General features: G+C 38.1%; 1 protein-coding gene and 1 non-coding gene across 2 annotated transcripts in view; one reads left to right on the forward strand and one right to left on the reverse strand.

Moving 5' to 3' along the window:
• Positions 1-11,714: 11,714 nt before the first annotated feature.
• Positions 11,715-22,728, reverse strand: part of LOC123239361 (hereditary hemochromatosis protein homolog) — a 70,790-nt gene continuing 59,776 nt past the window's right edge. Inside the window, exons 2-5 of the mRNA XM_044666636.1 lie at positions 14,845-15,120; positions 14,152-14,418; positions 13,524-13,799; positions 11,715-12,282 (exon numbers count right to left, since the gene is read on the reverse strand). Coding sequence (XP_044522571.1) covers positions 12,176-12,282; positions 13,524-13,799; positions 14,152-14,418; positions 14,845-15,088 — 894 coding nt within the window. The 5' untranslated portion in view covers positions 15,089-15,120 and the 3' untranslated portion in view covers positions 11,715-12,175. The remainder of the gene's footprint in view (positions 12,283-13,523; positions 13,800-14,151; positions 14,419-14,844; positions 15,121-22,728) is intronic.
• Positions 19,940-20,050, forward strand: LOC123243359. Its single transcript, XR_006505905.1, has one exon. It is a non-coding gene; the product is annotated as a U6 spliceosomal RNA (small nuclear RNA).

A 22,728-nucleotide genomic window follows, 5' to 3' on the forward strand; every position in this document is an offset into this window, starting at 1 on the left:
GATCTCATTTTTGGGTGAGAAACCTTTCACTAATTCTAAGCTATATGTATATATTTTTTGATTTTTAAAACATTCTTTTATTTTTCTTCTTGCATGTACAATGCAATATGTGTTCTTTTCTCTCATTTTTGTGCTTGAGAGCATTTGTAATTTTTTCCTTGAATTTTTAAATTTTCTTATTGCTTTTACTTTTAATTTTTTAAAAAGAGTAATTGACTCTTTTCCTTTTTTCTCATTTTGTACTTAAAGTACATATAATCAATGTTAATCCTTTTTTGATTTTACAGTAATATAAGTTTAATGTAAATATATATTTGCTATAACATTAATGCATACCCAAAAAGCTTTAGACTATGGTAACCTGCCAATTATGGGTAAATATTATGGGACTGTGATTAATGTCTCTCTGTCTGATTCCAGAAGAAGGGAACAAAAAAAGAGCCACAAGGTCATAGAGACTGACTGAGAATCTGCAAAGTGCCAAGGAGCAAAAGGTCATGCAGACTATGGATTGATGAAGTTCTATGCCAATACTGAAGGGCTTGAAACTAGTGTTTGAGGTTCGGGGTTGCAGCTTTCTGACATGGTAGAGGCTAGACTTCCCCTGAGCTTCATTTCCTAGCAAGCACCTAAGATTGGCTATCATTATGACTCATCCCAGAGAAGGTGCAGGCAGATCAGACCAGGGAAAGACACTTCCCTTGCACACGTATTTGGTCCTGTTATTTCTCTTATATATAGAATGGCAATTTTCTGTAGTTCTGGCTCCTGAATGGGTAATTGCAAACTGCTTAAATCACTTTAATTGGGCCTTGATTCAAGGACCTGTTATAAGTTTATTTTTCCTTATATTTTTTGCACATAAGACTTTGGCATTTTACATTTCATTCACGAGTTAATTTTTTCACTTTTGTTTGGATTTTATTTTTATTTTATTTCTTTTGCCATTTGATTTCATACAACCTGTGACTCAGCCATGTATCCTTAGCTGACTTAGGGTACCCTCTTCAGGGGAGAATGCGTTATTGATTCTCCTCAGGGGGGGTGTAAGTCTATATTATAATCTATAATGTAAAATTTTAACTCTTTTGAGAGTAATTTCAGGGGAGAATGCATAATTCTTCTCAGAAGGGAATGTATGTTTTATAATCTATAATGTAAAGTTTAAATTCTTTGAAAGTAATTTTAGGATAAGAAATTTGCCATCTTCCCAGAATCCAGACAATGAACCTATTTGGAGAAGGCACCATGAAGATGCTTGAAGAACCTTCACTAGATCATGAAGATCCAAATGAACTTTGGGGTGCAGTTAATTCAACTATGGGGAGTTGAATGCTTTTGTTTTGAATGTATACTCTTATGCCAAAGGGGATTGCCCCTAATATATAATACTATATTAAAATTTCATATGATTGACATTTTATAATTATCCTACTATTATTAAACAAAGAAGCAAGCCTGTCAAGAATTATTCATTACAGATGGCTGGGTTGGGAATTATTATTTTCAGCCATCCGTATAGTTTCCTAGCCAAGCATAATGGTTAACTATATTTTAACTAATTAAATCAAGCATGATTTTACTTTATTCAGTCATACAATTAATCAAGAAGATTCGTGACATTAGTTGATTATACAAGTACATCAAAAAAAGATACAATAATATCAAGTTGGTCCAAATATTGTTTCAATTACAGTTTTTCATTTTCCACTATTTTTCAAAGGTAAGTTTACTGATCTTTATGCTATGGAGTTAATAAGAATGGAGTTATGGGAGGGTGACTTCGTGCTAATTTATCATCCCCTGTTTTCCTTGTAGCATTCTGCTTCAAGGATCAGTGGGAGTTTGGGAGCATATTCAGGCCAGGTACATTCTTGCTGGAGAATTTAGAAACATTAACATTAACTCACTAATTGATTTATTGTGGGGTGATTTCAGGGGAAGTTTCTGTATTATAACATATAAATGTGGGGTTTACTTAGGAGATTGTGAGGGGGCTGTGGGGAGCTCTGCTATTAGCCTGTATTGTTTTTCTGTGTTTCCCTGGGGCTAAGGATATTGATTACAATAATTCCAATAAAAGGGAATGTTAGTGAGAAAAAAGTCACATAGGGGAAACTGAGTGGAATTACCATCCTTCTGTCACTTGCTATGTGGGTTCCAGAGGTCATGTGGGCTATGGGAATGTCATGAGGCTTCCCACACTCATGTAAAATGGGTACCATCTACTGATCCTGAGTAGTTGTATCCTGTCACACACATTGTATTTTAATGCTTATCTGGGTTTTTTTTTAATTTAGCTTTGCTTTAAGTTATAAATTAGTCTAATCTAGGTTATTATGTTACAAAATGTTACCTTTAATTAGTATGTTTTGGTTGTTAGCTATAAGCTATATTACATTTTCTTTATTTGTACCTTATTCCCATGACGGGACCAGGGATAATGCTATCATCAAAGTCCATAGTCAAGGACAACATACTCTTTTCCAAGGCAAAGCCATTGGACCTTATGGATGTTGATTCTGTCACCAGCTCCTTTGGAGCTTTGTTTTATCATGGTAATAATTCCAGGCCAGTGCCACAGCTTGCACACCAGGTAGGTCATATGCTACCAAAAGAACCTTTTGCCCCTCTTGCTTTCATTATATGTCACATAAATAATGACAGATGAACTCCATCTAATGTCATAACCTCTATAACTGATCTTTGAGAAATTCAAAGAGTTGAAAATCTCAGCTGATTTTAATCATTTTAATCTAAAGTGATTTTCAGATATTTGGGAGCCCCACTACCTCTGACTGAACACATGCCTACCTTTGACTTGTATGTGAAGAGAGGTAAGGGTCCAATGAGTAGTAGATATGTGGATGACAAACTGAAGTGCAATCTCATTATTCCATTCCCTACCAAAACATTTATTTGTGTTAAGGCAAGGCTAAAAAACACAAAAGATGAGACAAATACATGTCCTTTACAATTGTTACTACCTCCTCCCAGCTGAAGGTAGATTTCCCATGGGGTTTGGTAACCCCTGGACAATTCTATGTTTGTAATTCTTCAACTTAATATGCCCTTCCCCAAGAATGCTACTTGTGGTTAGGTCTATTGTTACCCTACCAGTGTCAGTGCATGATCATATTATTGGCTGAAAAGATAAGTACACAGCTAAGAATCTGGGTATTTGGTGGCATTCAAGGACCAAGAGATCAAGGCCCTAATTCAGTACCCTACTCATTGGCAGTACAGAGGTTTTTCTGTATTACTCTGACCAAATTTGGCATTATGGCAGTAATAGATTCTATTAGAAATATCTTTGCTGAGGTTGAAAGATTGGCTCAAGAAACAGTTGAAGCTATCTTCCAAACTTCTAAGGCTATCTCCTTTTTACAGGATGATTGACACCTTAGGAAAGAGAGTTATATAAAACCAGCTAGCTCTTGATATGCTTACAGCTGCATTAGGAGGTGCATGTGCTCTCATTAATCAATCTTGTTGTTCCTATGTAAATATACTGGGTGAAATTGTTGCAAATGAGCAAATTGCTTTAGAGACTCATATGACATATGATGGTACCTAGTGGAATCTGTCATGTCTACAGGGAATAAGTGTGCTGGCAACTATAACCAAATGGGATTTTTTAATCTTGGAAATTTTTGTCTTAGTTGTTGTGGCAAGCTTTTGCCAGGAGAAAAAAAATTGTGTACACTGGATCATGGCCAAGCTAGAGAGACAATAGCTTTCACTTTTAAGTGATCAATATTTTTTATTCCTATGTTTGGCTGCCCCATTTGTAAAGGTTAAATTTAATGGTTGGACTTAAATTATATGAAATAACATAGTCATCAAAATTACTATATCTCAAGTCAGAAGTTTATTTACCAAAATAGAGGGGAAACAAAAAGTAGAGAAATGTGAAAGAGGTTAGAGAAAATACCTATAGTAGTCCTCAGCCAGGAGGGCCAGTAGTGAGTAACCACACAGCCACCTCCAAGATGGAAGCTAGTCTCTTAGGAAACTAGGAAGAGATTCAGCCTTTCACTCACCCAATGAATTAGTCCAGGAGTCAGAGTCTAAGTTGAAGTTGAGCTCTAAGCCCATGATCCAAACCACAGTCTCCAGTGAAGCTCCCTCAAAGACTCTCCCTAATCAGAAGACTATCTCCAGGAGACACTCTCTTCAGACTGTCTTCTCAAAGACAATCTCTACAAGCCAAAGGATTTCATGGCTTTTATGGTGATTCCTTGCCCCTTCCCCTCTTCATAGGGGCCAACCACAGTTTCCAATTGTCTAGCACTGCCCGGGGGTCGGTGTCTGTGGGATTGACTTCTCACCTTCTGAAGCCAATGAAGTTCTCATCTAAGGGCGTGAATTTTCTAAAATTCACCTTTTGGAGAGGTGAATACTCATCCTGGCTGATTGAGTTTCTGAGGGTGTGAATTCACTAAGTGGTTTTTGAGCTCCTCCACCTAGTTCAAGCTTGTGTTTTTTCAATCAAAAGGTAAGCAAAAGAGAGTTAATCCTGTCTTCACAATCTAGTGAGGTACTTCAGTTAGTGTTAACTCAGGATAGACAATACAGTAAAGAATTCTCTTTCACCTTGTTTAACAGGGTTGTACAATATGATTTCCCCCTCCTTTTTTCTTTCTTCCTAATTTAAATTTGATTTTTTTAAAACTTGAGTTATGGAATCAATATTAATATTTGATATTGATGGATCAGTTTAAATGCCTATCATCCCTGACAACACCCAGAAGCTTTAGGCTATTGAAACCTGCCATTAGTTGTTAAATATTATGGAACTTTAACTGATGCTTGTTTCTGATTCCAGAAAAAGGGATTGCTAATGAGCCACTGATCAGTTTGAGAGAGCACAGGATTAAAAATGCCAACAACCCCTGGTGGGGCAGGGGAGGGTGAATATCAATGCCAAGGTAGAGGACCTGTTTCAGGGGACTTGGGAGAAGCTGTTCAGCAAGTCATGAGGGTGGATTTTGCTGCTTTCTGCCTTTAAGATATGAAACTAAAATGTATCTATTTGGCTTTAACTCTGGCTTGCTATATCCCTATGACTGACAAAAATCAGACCAGGAAATCATATCTCCCTTTTTGTCATGTAAGATTTAAATAAATGTCCAATACTTCAAGTACTAATTTTTATAAAGTTTATTAATAATCACCTGAAGTAGAAGGAATAAAAAGGAAATAGAAGTATAAAAACCTAGTTATCTAACAAAAATAAGACCATGTAAATTCTCCTGCCTCCTCACCTCACAGCACCTCCACCAAGCAGGATCACAGGAAGAGAGAGAGAGAGAGAGAGAGAGAGAGAGAGAGAGAGAGAGAGGCGGGGTTACCCAAAACTTATATCCTCCCTATGTCAGCATATAACTTGAGAAGGAAAGTGGTATGCTGGGAATTGTAGTTCTAGGGTTCAAATTGTAATTACACAGACTTTTGTCCCTTTCTTCCTTCTTCTTTAGTATGGCAACTTTCTGTAGTTGTGGCTGATGGTGAATCAAGGACTTGTTATGATTTTAATTTATAATTATATTTATGTACTAAAATATTAAGGTGGGTTTTGGGGATGGGATAAGATGTTATTTAGGCCAGTATCAGAAGAATAACCTGGGTTCTGGGAAGGCTACCCAAGCTGAGGGCTGGCAAAACCAGACACTGAGAAGACACACATCCACTAAGACTATATGTAAAACTTGTTTAATTTTAACAAGGGAAAGGTAAGAAGGTTATTGGACAACTTAAACTAAAGGTTTCTATCTAAACCCCACAAGATCTAAATATCCCGTTACCAGGAGTCTTCATGGATTTTTCCCTACACTGAGCTCACCTGTCTATCTAGGGACTCAGACCCTAATATAATTATCCTACACTAACTCAAAACAATCCCCATTTTGGTGGTAATGGAGGTAGTTAAGCAGCTAGGGAGGACAGGGCCCAAGGAGAGGGTTTAGATCCAAAAGGATCCCAACCAGATTCTCACAGACAGATGGCTCAGCTATCCAGGATCATTCAGGAAGCTCAATAGATGTTTCAATCAGGTAACAGGGAAGCAGGAAGGATAGAGAAGTCCAGATATACCACAGCCAGCAAAGGAAGGTAATCCAGTCCCTCTTCAGGTAAAGAGAGAATAAATTCCCACAAGCTAACTGACTCTTCCCAGTAGAATTCTAGAATTTCTTTTCTCTACTTTCCCATGCCTTTGTCCTCCACACACACACACGTAACTTTACTTATTACAGTATATATATGAATTTAATATATTTTTACATTAATTCTCTCTTGTTTGGGGGAGAATTGATTGATGTATTATTTAATGAATTTTTTAAAATCAGTAACCTACCTGTGTCAATTCTATTGTTGATGTATATCTTCCTGAGGGGGGAATTGTATAATTATCCTAAAAGTGCAAAGTCTAAGATCTTTTTAAGCAATTTTAGGAAGAGATAATCATTGATGCCCTGGGACAGAAAAGTAGATCTCCCAGAGAAGATGCCGTAAGGAGGCTCGCAGAAATCAAACACTACATTATAAGATTTGGAATGAACCTGTGGATATAATGAACTGAACTGAGGGTGAGAAGGTTGAGCCCTCCATTTATCCTTATTGTAAACACTTATACCAAAAAACCCTAATGGCTCTTTGTCAAAGTGCCTATCAATCATTTTTTTTCTCTCTCCCCTTTCTTTTATTACCAAAAATTGTAGTAATTTCCTCCATGAAATGTATAGTCGCCATATGTAGAATGATTCAATGAGGAGTGTTAAAGAAAGGGACTGATAATAGGTATGCTATCTATCAGGGCTGACAAACTCTATAATCTGATCCTGCCAAGCTGGCTCAAGATCCTCAGGTAGTAGATGGATCTAGGCTAAGTAAGAGATGAGGTTACCTGGGTGATAACCAAATGTGCTAGTAATCCCCAGGACTTGTGAAGTTCAGCTTAGCCAAGCCTACGCCTCTTTAACAGTGCCCAAGCCAAAGTTTTAAGTGAGGGGTTGTATGTATGATCAACAACTCCTCTAGCTCCTTTGCTTGGGGTTGGATTTGATGATAAAAGATTTTGGGCTGGTATTGATTTGCTAAATGGATAATGCTAATAATCTGACTGTGGTTTGATTCCCTATAGCGGTAGATGTCACTAGTCAGAAAAGGAGCACCAGTCTTCAGCTGGATTAAACTGTAACAGGATTTATTGCTTATCTTAAGGGTTGGGAACAAGGAATCAGGATAGAGGTTAAGAAATGCTATATTATGTCTAATTAAGTTAAGGTGATCTAAATCTATAGGCAACAGGTTGATATCAGGCTGGGGATTCTTCTCCCTCACACAATCCCTGGTTTGACCCAGCCGTGGTACAAACCAAAGGACAGGAAAGGATAATGATGTTCTTTTTAGTAGCTTGATGTTATTCTCTCTCAGCTCTACTAGTATCAGGAGAAATGAACTTCTTATGGCACTCAGGTATGGATGCTGGATTTGCAGGTCTATGGCCTACCCTCCCATACACCACCCTCCTCCCAGAATTCCCTTCTCCAATTGAGACCCTGGGTAGTATAATCCAAGGGTATTTATAGAAGTGGTCCCAACTGTCTCTTGGCCTTGGCTCATGCCACGTGGGTAAATTTTAAGTTCTTTAACTGATGATCCTGTCTCTCAAGCTGTTTTCCATCTTGTCCCAAAAGTTCCTTATCATAGGAGACTGACATGTTAATCTCCTGGAGAACCAAAACTGAGGAGACTAAACATGCTGGTCTTCCAAAGAATCAAGGGAGGGGATTGTGTGAATTAAATATCTGGGGAACCTCCAACCCCGTCCAATCCCTGAAGGACTCGCCATGACAGTCAGAGTCATATATCTGATGGCCTGACATGATGATGCCATGGAGACCAGATGGCATGACATGTGAAAACCATTGGCTAATGGAAGCATCTGGGGGGAAGAGTTTAGGTTTGAAAAGCCAATGTGGAAAGCTCGATAGCACTCTTTGCTCCCATCCCTGAACTTTGACTCTTTCTCTGAGCTTTTATCTCTGGAAAGCAGTGGCATGGAAGAGATCATGCTGGGTTGGAAATCTAGGACCAGATTTTACTTTAAGTTAGAAAGGCTGGAAACCCTATTTTTCTCTTTCAACCTCTTTACTAATAAATACTTACAATTTTAGTATAAAGTCTCCTAGACTTTTTTTTTCATTTTTATTTTTAAATATTTTTCCATGTTTACATGATTCATTTTCTTTCCCTCACCCCTCCCAAAGCCAACAAGCAATTCCACTGGGTTGTATAAATGTTATCACTTGACACTTATTTCCATATTATTCATTTTTACTATATAGAGTGCTCTTTTAAAGCCTAAACCCCCAAATCACATGTCCATATGTACATGTAATAAGTGATGTCATATGTTCTTCTTTTGCATTAATTCCCATAGCTCTTTCTCTCAATGTAGTTAACATTCTTTCCCAAAAGTCCATCAGGAGTGTCCTGGCTTGTTGTGTTGTTACTAGTAGCAAAGTCCATTACATTGGATGATTCCACAATGTTTTACTTTCTGTGTACAATGTTCTCCTGGTTCTGCTCATTTCACTCTGCATCAATTCACTGAGGCTAATATAGCTATATTTAGAAATCCTCCACAGACTAATTTTTATTAAGGTATATTTTCCCTTCTACTGCTGTCCGGCCTCAACAAGATATGTGTGGATTTTGATGACCTAGGAGGGAGGCAGGGAACTGGAAAACAAATGGGCAAAAAGTTTAAAATAGAAATTATGGGTGCATGGAGAAAGGAGACACACACACACACACACACACACACACACACACACACACACACACACAGAGTCTGAAGCCAAACTGATTGAAGAGGAGAGTGGTTTACAAGATTTATTGAAATGTAAATGGATCAAAGAGCTCAGTGAATCCACAAAACAAAAGAGTACAACAAATGTTTTAAACATAGGATTACAAGTTCCTTCACAAAATGCTGCAAGCTATTCAAAAGGAATCTTTTTTTTTTTTTTAAATTTTAAACCCTTAACTTCTGTGTATTGACTTTTAGGTGGAAGATTGGTAAGGGTAGGCAATGGGGGTGAAGTGACTTGCCCAGGGTCACACAGCTGGGAAGTGGCTGAGGCCGGATTTGAACCTAGGACCTCCTGTCTCTAGGCCTGGCTCTCAATCCACTGAGCTACCCAGCTGCCCCCCTAAAAGGAATCTTTTTGAAGGTACAACTGCTTGTTAGGAGCTTCCTTTCTCCAGGAACTGCCTCAAATTTTTATCAGGTATCTTTCCTGACTCTCAGGATTTCTATTCTACTTAATCATATAACAGAGGTAAGCTATTGTGATCTCTAGGAACTTTTCAGGCTCCCTATCACCTTTTCACTGCAGTACAAACTGTGAAGTCCAAAGCTACATGCCATCTCTGAAAGGTTATGGGAAGTTCAATTCCATGACCAAATAACTTCAACCCCAAGCCAATTTCTCTTATACAGGGATTAAGTAGAAATCAATCATGTGAATTATTAAAAATATAGACATAACAAATCAAACAACTCAAAGGTACCACCTCACACCTAGCAGATTGGCCAATATGACAGCAAAGGAAAGTAATAAATGTTGGAAAGGATGTGGCAAAATTGGGACACCAATACATTGCTGGTGGAATTGTGAATTGATACAACCATTCTGGAAGGCAATTTGGAACTATGCCCAAAGGGCTTTAAAAGACTACCTGCCCTTTGATCCAGCCATATGACTGCTGGGTTTATACCCCAAAGAGATAATAAGGAAAAAAACTTGTACAAAAATATTCATAGTGTTGTGTGGAGATACAAAGCATGGAATCCCTGCAAAGGTACAGGGATAGCCTCACCCAGAATTCCAGGGGACCCCCCTGGAGAACTTTGGGTGAGGGGTCAGTTGAGAAGGGTTTGAGACAGTTATCTGGTGGAGGTTGAAGGGAGCAGACACTCTGCTTGCTACTCGAGACTTAGGTGTTCACCTGAGGTGGCCATTGTAGCATAAGCCAGTGGTTTCTACTCATAGGGTTAGCCTGTTTGTTATTACTATTCTTCATTAATATTAATATATAATTACTTAGTGATTAGAGAGTAAAGATATTCATTAATAGCAAGAGTGCCAGTTTTAGTTAAGTGCCTTCATCCCCTCCTGTGGGGAGGGGGAAGGACAGCATCAACTTAACAGTTTAGGGTCTCCTTTCATTATCCTAAAATCTTCATTAACCTTCTCTAGTTTTCCTTGTTATTACTTAATATAATCTTTATCTTCAAATCTGTGCCTGGTAATTATTTGGGGAAAATACTCACAACTCAGTCTGGATATCAAATTTGAATCCTGTCTGCTGCCAGTTTAAGAAGATCTCCTCTGTCCATCAACAGTTAGCTAGCTAGCTTCTATATACTCCTCTAACTGACCTGAGAGGAATATAAATTAAAGAAAAGGAACATCAATTGGGGTTTCAGCCATAACAGAAATTTACCAGAAGAATCTTATTCCTGTCTTCATTACCAACTGAAACAGTAGCAGTTAGAGGGGGAGGGGTTTGAGAGCCAGGAGTGTTTAGCCCCCTCCTTTCCTCACTGAAGCCTGTCAATCTCTGGCCTTTGACTTGAAGCTCTAATATTGACCCTGACACATTATCTGCTTCTCCAATTCTCTGTTATTATCATCATAACAATAGCTGTGCTCTTTGTGGGGGCAAAAAATTGGAAAATGATGGGGTGCCCATCGATTAGGGAATGACTGAACAAACTGTGGTATCTGTTGGTGCTGGAAAACTATTGTGCTGGAAGGATTAATGAACTGGAGGAATTCCATGTGAACTGGAAAGACCTCCAGGAATTGATGCAGAGTGAAAGGAGCAGAACTAGGAGAACATTGTACACAGAGACTGATACACTGTGGCACAATTGAACATAACGGACTTCTCTTCTAGCAGCAATGCAAGGATCCAGAGCAAGGTTGAGGGACTTATGAGACAGAATGCTATACACATCCAGAGAAAGAACTATAGGAGTAAAAACACAGAAGAAAAAACATATCATTGATCACATGGTTCAATGGGGATATGATGGAGGATGTTGACTTTAAATGATCACTTTATTACAAATAGTAATAATATGGAAATAGGAAATAGAACAATGATACATGTAAAACCCAGTGAAATTGCTCATTAGCTCTAAGACAGGGGAGGGAAAGAACATGAATCATGTAACCATGGGAAAATAGTTTTAATTAATTAATTAACTTTAAAAATATGTAGAGAGAGACATAAGACTGACCTAAGAACTTCTTTCTCATTGGAATCAGCACTTGAATACATGTTTATCATTCCCATGTGTAAAGGGTTAAAATTTTGGGATAGGAATTTGACACAAGTAGAGAGAAGTTTGATAAACCACAAACATTTATTCTGAGAAGTATGGATAGGAAATAGGAGGGAGAAAAGTACGATGATCACTCTAATATCTTATAACTATGCCTAAAATCCAAATCCTATACTAAAATTTCTTTTCTTTTTTTTTTAATCCCTTAACTTCTGTGAATTGGCTCATAGGTGGAAGAGTGGTAAAGTGGGCAATGGGGGTCAAGTGACTTGCACAGGGTCACACAGCTGGGAAGTGTCTGAGGCCGGCTTTGAACCTAGGACCTCCCATCTCTAGGCCTGACTCTCACTCCACTGAGCTACCTAGATGACCTCCTATACTAAAATTTCTAAGAAACCCTAAACCTAACTGCCTTCTTGGGAAGGTTCTATGTGTTCTTCTTCTAACTCCTCTATACTCTCTATCTAAAATTATATTCACTATCTAGCTACCTATCTAAGCTAATCAATAAATCCTTTTCTCCTCCAACCTCCTTAAATCAGTTTCTCGACCCAAACTCTTAACAGTAAAAACTGCCAGTGTGAGCAGAAACAGATACCCTGCTCCATAGGATTCCAGAGACTCAAAGAGTTCTTTTTCTTAAATGAGATCCTTGTTTCCTAGGTAATGGAATCTTCATAGCTCTTACACAGAAGCCCATCAGTTAAGGGCTCTTATTGAGAAATATTTCTGCTACCTTACCTCTTAAAGAGACAGAGGGAGAGATTTAAAAAACTCTTTTAACACATGACTCATCATGTCTGAACTCCTTCACCCTCTGCATCTTCTTACAACAGAGACAGCAAAAACAGCAACAGCAATAATAGCAGCAATAACAACTGGAATAACCCACTTCTGGTGTGCCTTTGGAACAGGACCTGGAAGAGACATCCCTGATGAGAACAATAGCTTAAATTTCTGTTACACTTTCAGGTGGACAAAGAACTTTCCTCAGAACAACTAGTGTGAGAGGTAGATAATGTAAGTCCTGTTATAGTTCTTGTTTTGCAGAGGGGGAAGCTGAGTCTCAGGAAATTCTAGGACCTTGTCTGTAGTGTCAAGGGTGATAAGTGGTAGACATAAAGCTCTATGATAGGTCTCTTCTGACTCTAACAAGAGTCAGGAGACTTTCTACTAAAATCCAATAGGACTGAGAGAAATCTTGACTTCTATAAGGACACTAAGGGGAAAAGGATTTTGAAGCTTTGCCATGAAATCAGGACACTGACTAAAGCACCCTTTCATACACCATCTTGGTGGGGAAGCAAGCTCCCTTAGACCCATATACTCTTAAAACTGAGAGGGAACTAGAGATAATCATGTCCAACTCATTCACTTTATGAATATGGGATTAGCTCTCCCTTGCCCATTTTTTAGATTTAATCATCAGAAGCATGCACACCTCACTTATCCTTATGGGGAGGTCTGTGACCCATGTGTGCTATAGTAAGTGATGAATCAGAATCGGCTGCCTGTCCCCTGGGCAGTCCTAAACAAAGCATTAGCTGTAATTGGTACACATAAAGTAGGAGGAAAGTACAGGAAGTGACGAAAGTAATAGTCTTTATAAGTGGCAAGAACTTCCTGTGAGGTGGTCTTTTCATCTTGAACTTGACCCTGGAGAAGCTCTGGCTAAGAACTTCAGACCGCTTTCTATTTCCCCTTGGAACTACCACATGGGTAAGTAAAAAAGGCTGACTCCCTTTTCTGGCTTTCCTGGAGGTACTAGCCTCCAGAGGAGCCCCTCATCTGGGAGGAGGCCTTGTGGCTAAACCCTTGTTAAATGACCTTTAGGCCCTCAAGCTGGGGCTTCTGAAGCCCTGCTGGGGTAAAGTCAAGGCTTGAGCAAATAGTCTAGCTAGCTCATTAAGCTAGATTTCTTAATCTGCTCTCTTTCTCATTTCTCTACTTTCACTCTTTCCCTCTATTTTATAAATAAATTGATAAAAAAATCATTTGGAATTAATTCCTGGTGACCACACTCTGATAAATTTAGTCCAACCCTTTTATTTTTACCCCTTACAACTGAATATATGTGGAAACTAAGGCTCTTTTTCCAACAAGGATCCTGGCTTCATCCCAGGTCCCTCTTAATTATGACTCTGTCACTATTCCTCACCTGAAGGTGCAGCCTGGGTTTGGTTCATTCCTTGATGTTCCACATGGCATGTGTAATTCAACTCTTCAGGGTTAGTGTCTATAGATATCCAAGTCTGGTAGGTGCCATCCCCACTAGGCCTCAAGATTCCTTCTTCCTGGTCCTTTTGACTCAGTGCTTGTCCATCCTTCAGCCAGGTCATTTTAATTTCCCCAGGAAAAAAGTTGTAAGCACAACACGTCAGAGTGTTCTTCCCCTCTTGATTCTGCTTTTTTCTCACATGCAGTGAAGGGGATGCTATGGGAAAAGATCAAAATTAAGGAAGAGATAAAGCTATGGCCTCTGTCCTACAAAGGGACATGGAGAGTCTCACCTCTACCATCAACACCAACAATAACTCAGTCTAGGCCATGTAGTAACTCTAGCACCCAAGGGTCTATGCTGCCCAAGGAGCAAGAGTATTGGTACCCAGGTATAGCCATGCTGGTCCCTAAAGGGATTACCATGGATTCTTCGAGTCTATCTACAGACAAAAGTAGAACTGAATTTCTAACTCTGTTCACAGGAAAGCAAAAGGCTCAAGCAGGGGATCAGGGGCATAAGAATGGATCTTGTAGGGAGTTGGAGTAAAGGCCACCATCCCATGTACCTTTTTTCTCCTTCCAAACTGTCAGATAAGCCTGAAGTTGATTAGGACATTCTTGTTCCACTTTTGCTTTATTGAGCTTTGTTTCTATTAAATCTGTGTCAAAGTCATTCTTTATGCTGATAGCAGCAGGATGGTCTGCTTTCCACGTGAGTGTCTCCAGTTGGAAGGTGAGGAAGTTTTCTCCATCATAGCCATATTTCAAAAATCCTCTAGTCTTGCCATTTTTATGGAGGTCACAGCCAAGTATTACCTGCAGGGTGTGAGAGCCTGACCCCATCCCCAACCCCAGACTGGTTAAAGATCCTTCTCTCCTTATTTACCTAATTGGAAGAGTCTTCTCCCAAGTACCTTCCTGTTCCCTCCTCAATAGTCCCTGAAATCTCACATTCCCTCTCATAAAGGAATAGGAAAAGAAGAGAACTCAGATCTCCTCATCCCAATTCATTGAATCAAGGATTCAGAAATGGAAAGGATCCCCCCCCTCCATTCCCCATTATACATTGAGGAAACTAGGGCTCAAGAAGGTTAAATTCCTTGCCCAAGGTGATACAAGGAGCAGGGGACAGAGCTGATGATTCACATCCTGGTCATCTGACTCCCAATTCAGTAACCTCTCCCCTGTGTCTGACAGTCTCTAGATAAGAGGGAATCCCAAACTGATGAAGCCCCTACTCTCCTAAGCCCCAAACTTACTAGTGTTTTGTTGGTTTTGTTGTATGACTTTTGCCAGAGTTGTTCTGAGTTTCCATCTCATCTCCTTCAGATTCTCAGTCTCTTTCTTCCAAATGTCTCTTTGTGTAACATTGCATTTTGCATTCATCTCTAATGAAGTGTTCCGAAGCTCTAGTTGGTTCTTACTGTCATAATGAAGGAATAATTGATCATCTAGATAGCCAAGAGCTGAATATGAGGATGGTTCTTGATCAGGATTGGACATGGCAATGAAGTTAAATTGAAGTCTGTGACATCCTGCAAGAGGAACAAAATAGCACAGTGGGAATAAATGGCCGACCAGGAGATTAGAGTTGCTCTCTCCCTATTCTCTCCCTTCTGCTCCATGCACCATGCTGACCTGAAGTTCTCTCACTTCCACCTCAGATCCTTTACTCAGCCATATTCTGTTTCTGTTTCTGAATCTTCCCTTTCCCTTTTTGTGCATCCTCACAATCCCAATCACTCCTTCTAACATCTACATACAGGAAACTGAACTCATTGCCATACTCAAAGAAAATTGCACCTTTCTCCTTCTCTTTCAACTTCAGGACACCACTTAAAACTCTAATTTGAGTCTTGGAAATAGAGTTATTGAGTATACTCATAGATATAGATTCATACAGGCATAGAGTCCCTGGACAAACCCTACAACCTGGGTCACTCATTCAATGCCTGCTCTAATAATTTTGCACATCCAACATTAACTTTATCTTATAGGAGGAATGTTCCAGGTCTCTCTGCTTTTCAACAGGCACCAGGATTTGAATAAATATCTGTTCTAATGGATTCACTCACCATATTCCCACAAATAATTCATACATAAACTTCTTTATTCATTTCCTTGGTCTGAGACTTCAATTCTCTGCCTAAAAGCATCAAGGACTGTATGTCACTAAGCAAATTCAAATGAGCATCATCACGACAATTGCTTGTATATCCATAACACATTCAGGGTTCCTCACAACCAACCTGTGAGTTTGCCACTACAAGTATAATTTTCCCATTTTATAGACAAGAAACTAAACTTTGCTCTGTACCATCTTGCATATCATAGGTAACATCATCATTTCAGTGGAATCCTTTCTACCACTGAATTAATTGAGGGACTTATTTCTCACCTAGACAATTTCAATTTTATATTTACTATGTCTAGTATACTGTCAACGCCAGAGACCTTTTATCTGACTGCTACTTTAAATATATGGGTGTGCATGTATGTTTGTCTATCACTTGAATATATTAATCACTTAAATCACAGGGGAAAATCTATAATATAAAAATAACAATTGATTAATAAAATAATTTGCGTAAGAGACTAATAAAATTTATAAACTATTAGGAAGTTTAGACAAAGAAGGGAAAAGAAAACCAAGTGACTAAAATCAGCAAAGAGAAAGAGGACATCTCAACAAATACCTAAAAAATTAAGATCAAAGATTACTGGATTTAGGTACTTGTTCAGAAAACTGGGGAAATAAAATATTAATATTTCCCAAAAAAAACATAAAATGCCCAAATTGACCAAACAAGAAATAGAGGAGATAAATAAAGTAATGTCAGAAGAATAAATTAAACAGGATATTAAAACACTCTAGGATCAGATGGATTCACAACTTACCATAGTAGCCCGAATATAGTGCAACTTTTTCCCCCTGATATGTACCTTTGAAAGTCGCATTCACATTATATTCCAGGTTTGGAACTGTTGTGAATTGTGCACCTGAGCATATGTAAAAAGCAAGGCTATCCCCTGAGGCAGATGGGAAATGCCAACCAAACACCTGTTTGTTTTGATATTCCGTTGTAAGAGGGAAATAGGTTTGAAGCATTTTAGAAGCTTAGAGAGAGAGGCAGGAGCTGAGATTCCAGATGGAACACAGTGAACTCTCTCAAGAAGTTGGAATTTTGAAGGGTTTTTTGAGAAGCCACTGACTTGAGAGACCTGTGGATTTTAGGGATCTCAAAGCACCACCTAGGAACTTACAACTGCCAGGATCAAGAAGTAGAGATTGAGATTTCTGACTTGCTTGGTAGACAAACAAAGCCAGTCTCCCTGATTTCCTCTGAAGAGTTATTCAGCTGGTTCCTGTGCTCTTGGAGTATATATGGACTACATCAGATCAAGACCATCAGATCACATCTGTGAGATCCCATTTGTCCCTGGTATCTTAGCTGCCTATTCAGAATAGTGTAGGGATTTCCCAGATCTTCAACTTTTAACCCTAGGTTTGATCCTTAGTGTTTTAGGCTAAGTGTGACCTCTTATAGTCTGTATTAAACCTGTATTTTATAATTCTTTGGTCCAAGTCTACTCATTTGTTAGACTCACAGACTCCCTGGCTAAGTGGATCTGTGGTGGCAGTTGGATCTCAACTGTCACTCCCTCCAACTGCCAAACCCATTCTTGAATTGTATTTCTCCAACTTGTTAGGTCCCAGGCTATTGTTTGTCCTGTCTCCTACCCACCCTTCCTCTGAACCCAGATAATATATAAGTTAAACCCCAGGTTTTCCCCATAAGACTGTCAAATGCCACCATTAATACTAAAGGCAGCAAATCAGTGTTGATTAAAACTACTGGAAATGAGAAAACTAGAATGACTGTGATGCTTGCAGTCACAGCTGATGGGTGAAAACTGACTCCTTGTATAATTTTAAGGCATAAAACATTACATAAGGAAAAGTTACCATCAGAAGTGATATTTTGTGTGCAGGAAAAGGGATGGATGAATGAAGAACATTGGTTGAATGTGATCTGGGGTAGGCATCAGGGTGCATTACTGTGTCAGAGAGGAATGCTTGTACTCAATCATTCAAGGGCCACCTGACTGAAAATGTGAAGAAGAGAATTGCTGAAATATGCACGGACCTAGTAATTGTTATTCCAGGAGGAATGACATCCAAATTACAAATGTTAGATATATTAATAAGCCATTCAAAGATCATATGAGGAAAGAATATAACAAGTGGATGTTGGCCAGAAACCATGAATTTACTCCATCAGGAAAAATTTAAAAACCATCTATCACTGTATTAGGGAACTGGATCAAAACCACTTGGGAGAAAAATCTCAAATTGTCCATTGTGTTTGGATTTTTAAAATGTCTATCAAACAGTATGGATGGTAGTGAAGATCATGTTTTCTGGGAAGAAGAGGGTGACAAAGATGACTCGAATGATGTTTCCACTTCTGGAGATGAGGAAATAGAAGAGGAAAGAGAACATGATTAAATATTGGAAGGTAGTTTCTCACAAGTATCTATAAAGGTAATACATATTTAATAAAGTGTTGGCATGAAAACTTCTTTAACTTGTTTTTAGGACCTTGAAAAAACTTCAAACATGAAGTGTCTGCATTATTCACGAGTTAAGAGAAAGTTGTAATTTAAAAGAAGAAAATAAAATAGTGTGTTTCCTCTTTCTGAGTTACCCTTCAAAATACTTGGGATTGCACTATATTGGAAATTTTAGGGGGTAAAATAAATACACTGGGATAGTAGAGGGAGAAGGGGATGATGGAGGAATGATGGGATAAGTAGGTTAACTACCTGACACACAAGTACACTGAGGAATCACACCCACTCCCACAAATACAGGACAATGCTGTGGAGCCAGGACTGAGAATGGCAGTTAAACCCAACTGTCTTCCTCACTCAAGACAGGGAATAAACAATACAAATAATGGGTCCTTGTTTGGTTGTGGAGAAGGAAAATAGTCAGGAAGTTATGAAACTGTTTAATAAAGTCTTGGGAAGGAAGGTAGGATAGGGTTAAACTAATCTAATGCTAAAGGGTCAGCCTACTACCAATTTGGAATGTACTGGCTTCACTGCCTCCAGCACAGGCAGACAGGAGTGGCTGCTGTGGGCTTTGGAGTCAAAGGGGATTTCTTATGTTCCTGGAGATGTTGCTTCAAGCTGAGACCAGACAAATCCTTCTACAGCTAGTAATCCACAGACTGGGTTAGAGACACTCTGTGATCAGTCCACCCAATCACAGTGACTTGACCTTCCAACAGTCTTGACACTTGCTTGATGTTTCCCCAAGACCTCCAAAGACAGGATACAAAACAGCTAACTGGATCCAAGTTGCTAAGCACCTTACTCCTTGCTCTTGGCAGTTCAGACTCCCAACCACTACAGCTCACTCTGGATTCTACTCAAAATGTCCATCTCTTCCAGCACAGCTTTTGTGTCCTGCTGTCTGTGCATTGTTATATTCCTTTCTACCTATTGTTATATCTTATCTTATATTTGCCTATAACAGGGTCGTAGTATCATATTATATTTGGTCTAATATGGTAATTCCGTCAAATATTCAAAAACAATTAATTCCTAAATTAAGAACTATTTCCATGAATAAAGACTGAATTCTATCACATTCCTTCTACAAGGGAAAGTCAAATGAAACCAATATGAATTTCTTAAGCTCCTATTGTGTTTCAAGCAGAGTGCTAAGTAGTGAGTTGTGTGAAGTAATTATTTAGGGACCTTGGATCCTGGGCACATTGGTAATAGGAATCTAGGAGTCACAAAGTCACATGGCATGTCTGGAAAGCTGAACTCCAGGGTTCCCCATGAGGGTGAGTGTCCCAACTGACAATGTGGCAGAACCAGAAGAACATGGCAATGGAGGTAGAGCTAAGAGGGTTTTTTAAACTCATGCAGGAAGAAGAATATCTCTTTGTCTGTCTGTTTGTCTCTCTGTCAGTTTGTCTCTCTCTCTCATTTTTTCTGCCTCTGTCTCTCTCATTCTCTCTGTCTCTGTTTCTGTCTCTCTCTCTGGGGTTTTGGCTCTCTTGAGCTGTCCAAGTTACAATCAAGTTTAAATGATTTTGGAATTCTGACCAACACAAGGACTAACAGTAGTTCCAGAGGATTCATAATGAAACCTGCTGAATGAAACCTCCAGGTAGACAGGTCATGATGAATGCAGAGGGAAGCATTTTTTATTTTTTGGACTTGGACAATTTTGGGATTTGTTTTGCTTGACCATGCATATTTTCAGCAGGTTTTGTTTTCCTTGCTTTCTCAATATGTGGTCAAGGAGGTGGAAAAGGAAGAGAATTCAAAGCTGAAATTTTATTTTCTGAGCTTGCTTCAACTCAGATTCGAACAATACAGAGAAGATTAGCATGGCTCCTACACAAGGATGACAAGCAAATTCGTGAAGTGTTCCATATTTTTAAAATGAGTAGGGGGAAAGAGGGACTGATTAAAAGTAAAACCAGTGTGGAGGGAAATAGTGAAAGAAGAAAGGGCAGGATTAAAAGAAGAAATCAAAATGATGGGGAATAAACAGATGATAATCATAACTCTGAATGTTAATAGGATAAACTCACTCATAAAACAGAAGCAGATAGCAGAGTGAATTAAAAACCAAAATCTAACCGTATGTTGTCTACAAGAAACACATACAAGGCAGGTAGACACACCCAGGGTAAAGGTAAAAGGCTAGAGCAGAATTCATTGGGCATCAACTGAGAAAAAGAAGGCAGGAGTAGCAATCACAATCTCTGACAAAACTAAAGCAAAAATAGATCTGATTGAAAGAGATAAGGAAGGTAATTGCATCTTGATAAAAGGCAATATAGACAATGAAAAAATATCAGGACTCAACATATATGCACCAGATGGTATAGCATCCATATTTTTAAAGGAGAAATTATTGGAGTTTAAGGAGGAAACAGATAGTAAAACTATACTAGAGGGAGACCTGAACCTTCCTCTATCAGATCTAGATAAATCAAACCAAAAAATAAATAAGAAAGAAGTAATAGATGTGAATGAAATTTTAGAAAAATTAGAGTTAACAGATATATGGAGAAAAGTGAACAGGGATAAAAAGGAATACACCTTCTTTTCAGCAGTACATGGTACATTCATAAAGATTGACCATGTACTAGGGCATAAAAACATCACAAACAAATGCAGGAAAGCAGAAATAATAAAAAAATGTTTTTTCATCAAAAAAGCAACTTTTTCAGATCATCATTATAAAATTATTATTAAAATTATAATTAGTAAGGGTTGTTAAGAGAGTTTTTCTTAATTTCTCCCTTTTTCTATTTAAGAGGAAAGGAAGCAGAAAGATTTCTGAGTAAGAGCTCCCTTGCTATGCAAACTGTCAGTTGCTGACATTTAGAAGGGTATGGCTAAGAGTTAGTCAGTCACAGCTGGTAGTTGGAAGAGGCTTTTGTCTTTGGGTCTCCTGGAGAGAGGAGTATGTGGCTTGCTCTCTATGGGACTGTGAGGAGACTGAGAAACAGATTTAAGGCTTTAACAACCTTATTGATTATTAATTATCTTGGATAGATAGGTAGATAGATATTGGATAGTCAGAACAGTGAAGTTTAGGCCTGGGCTTTGCCCTGACAGAAGCAACTGCCCTCGAAGGCAGACAGATTTAGGGTTTTAAAGAAAATTTTAGTTAGGATTGGGATCTTAGGTATAGTTATAAGATATTATAAGATTACTCTCACTTTCCTCCTTTCTATTTTCTATCCATACTTTCCTAATAATAAACTAAGTGTGTTGTGTTTAAGACTCTGCTCTCCTAACTTTTGTTCAAACTCCTACCCCAAAAATTTAACCCTTCACAGGGTACATAGAGAGGCAAGTTAAAAATTTATTGGAAATTAAATAATCTAATTCTCCAAAACTGGTGGGTTAAAGAACAAATTGTAGAAATAATTAAGGATTTCATTGAAGAAAATGACAATGAAGAAACAACATATCAAAATTTAAGGGCTACAGAGAAAGACAGTATTTAGGAAAATTTATATCCCTGAGTGTCAATATTAACAAAAAATAGAAAGAGAGGATTTGTGAATTAGGCATGTAACTAAAAAAACTAGGAAAAAAAAACAAATTAAAAACCCTCAGATGAAGACCAAATTGGAAATCCTAAAGATCAAAGGAGAAATTAATAAAATTGAAAGTAAAAGAATTATTAAACTAATAAAAAAGACTAACAGCTGGTATTTTGAAAAAACAGATAAAATAGATAAAGTACTAGCTAATGTAATTTAAAAAAGAAAGAATAGAATCAAATTAACAGTATCATGAATGACAAGGGTGATCTCAACTCTAATAAAAAGAAAATTAAGGCAATCATTAGGAGCAATTTCACCCAATGCTATGGCAATATAGATGAAATGGATGAATATTTACAAAAATATAAATTGCCTAGATTAATAGAAGATGAAATAGAATACTTAATCCCTTTTCAGAAAAAGAAATTGAACAAGCCATCAAGGAACTCCCCAAGAAAAAAATCCCCTGGGCCAGATGGATTCACAAGTGAATTCTATCAAACATTTAAAGAACAATTAATCCTAATAATCAACAGATTATTTGACAAAATGGGCAAAGAAAGAGTCTAAGTAAATTCTTTTTCTGACACAAATATGGTACTGATTCCCAAGCCATGAAGACCAAAAACAGAGAAAGAAAACTACAGACCAATATCCTTAATGAACATCGATATAAAAATATTAAATAAAAGACTACAACAAATTATCACAAGGATTATTCACAATTACCAGGTGAGATTTATATGCAGGTATGCAAAGACGGTTCAAAAACCATCAGCATATATGACCTTATCAAAAACCAAACTAATAGAAATCACATGATTATCTCAATAGATGCAGGAAAAAGCCTGCATAAAATACAACACCCATTCCTATTGAAAACACTATAAAGTATAGGAATAAACAGGCCTTTCCTCAAAATAATAAGCAATATTTATTTAAAACCATCAGGAAGTATCATCTATAATGGGGCTAAGTTAGAAGCATTCCCAGTAAGATCAGGAAAGAAGCAGGGATGTCCATTAACACCACTACTATTTAATATTATAC

The sequence above is a fragment of the Gracilinanus agilis genome, chromosome 3 (genome assembly GCF_016433145.1).
Source record: "Gracilinanus agilis isolate LMUSP501 chromosome 3, AgileGrace, whole genome shotgun sequence".
Classification (NCBI taxonomy): domain Eukaryota; kingdom Metazoa; phylum Chordata; class Mammalia; order Didelphimorphia; family Didelphidae; genus Gracilinanus; species Gracilinanus agilis.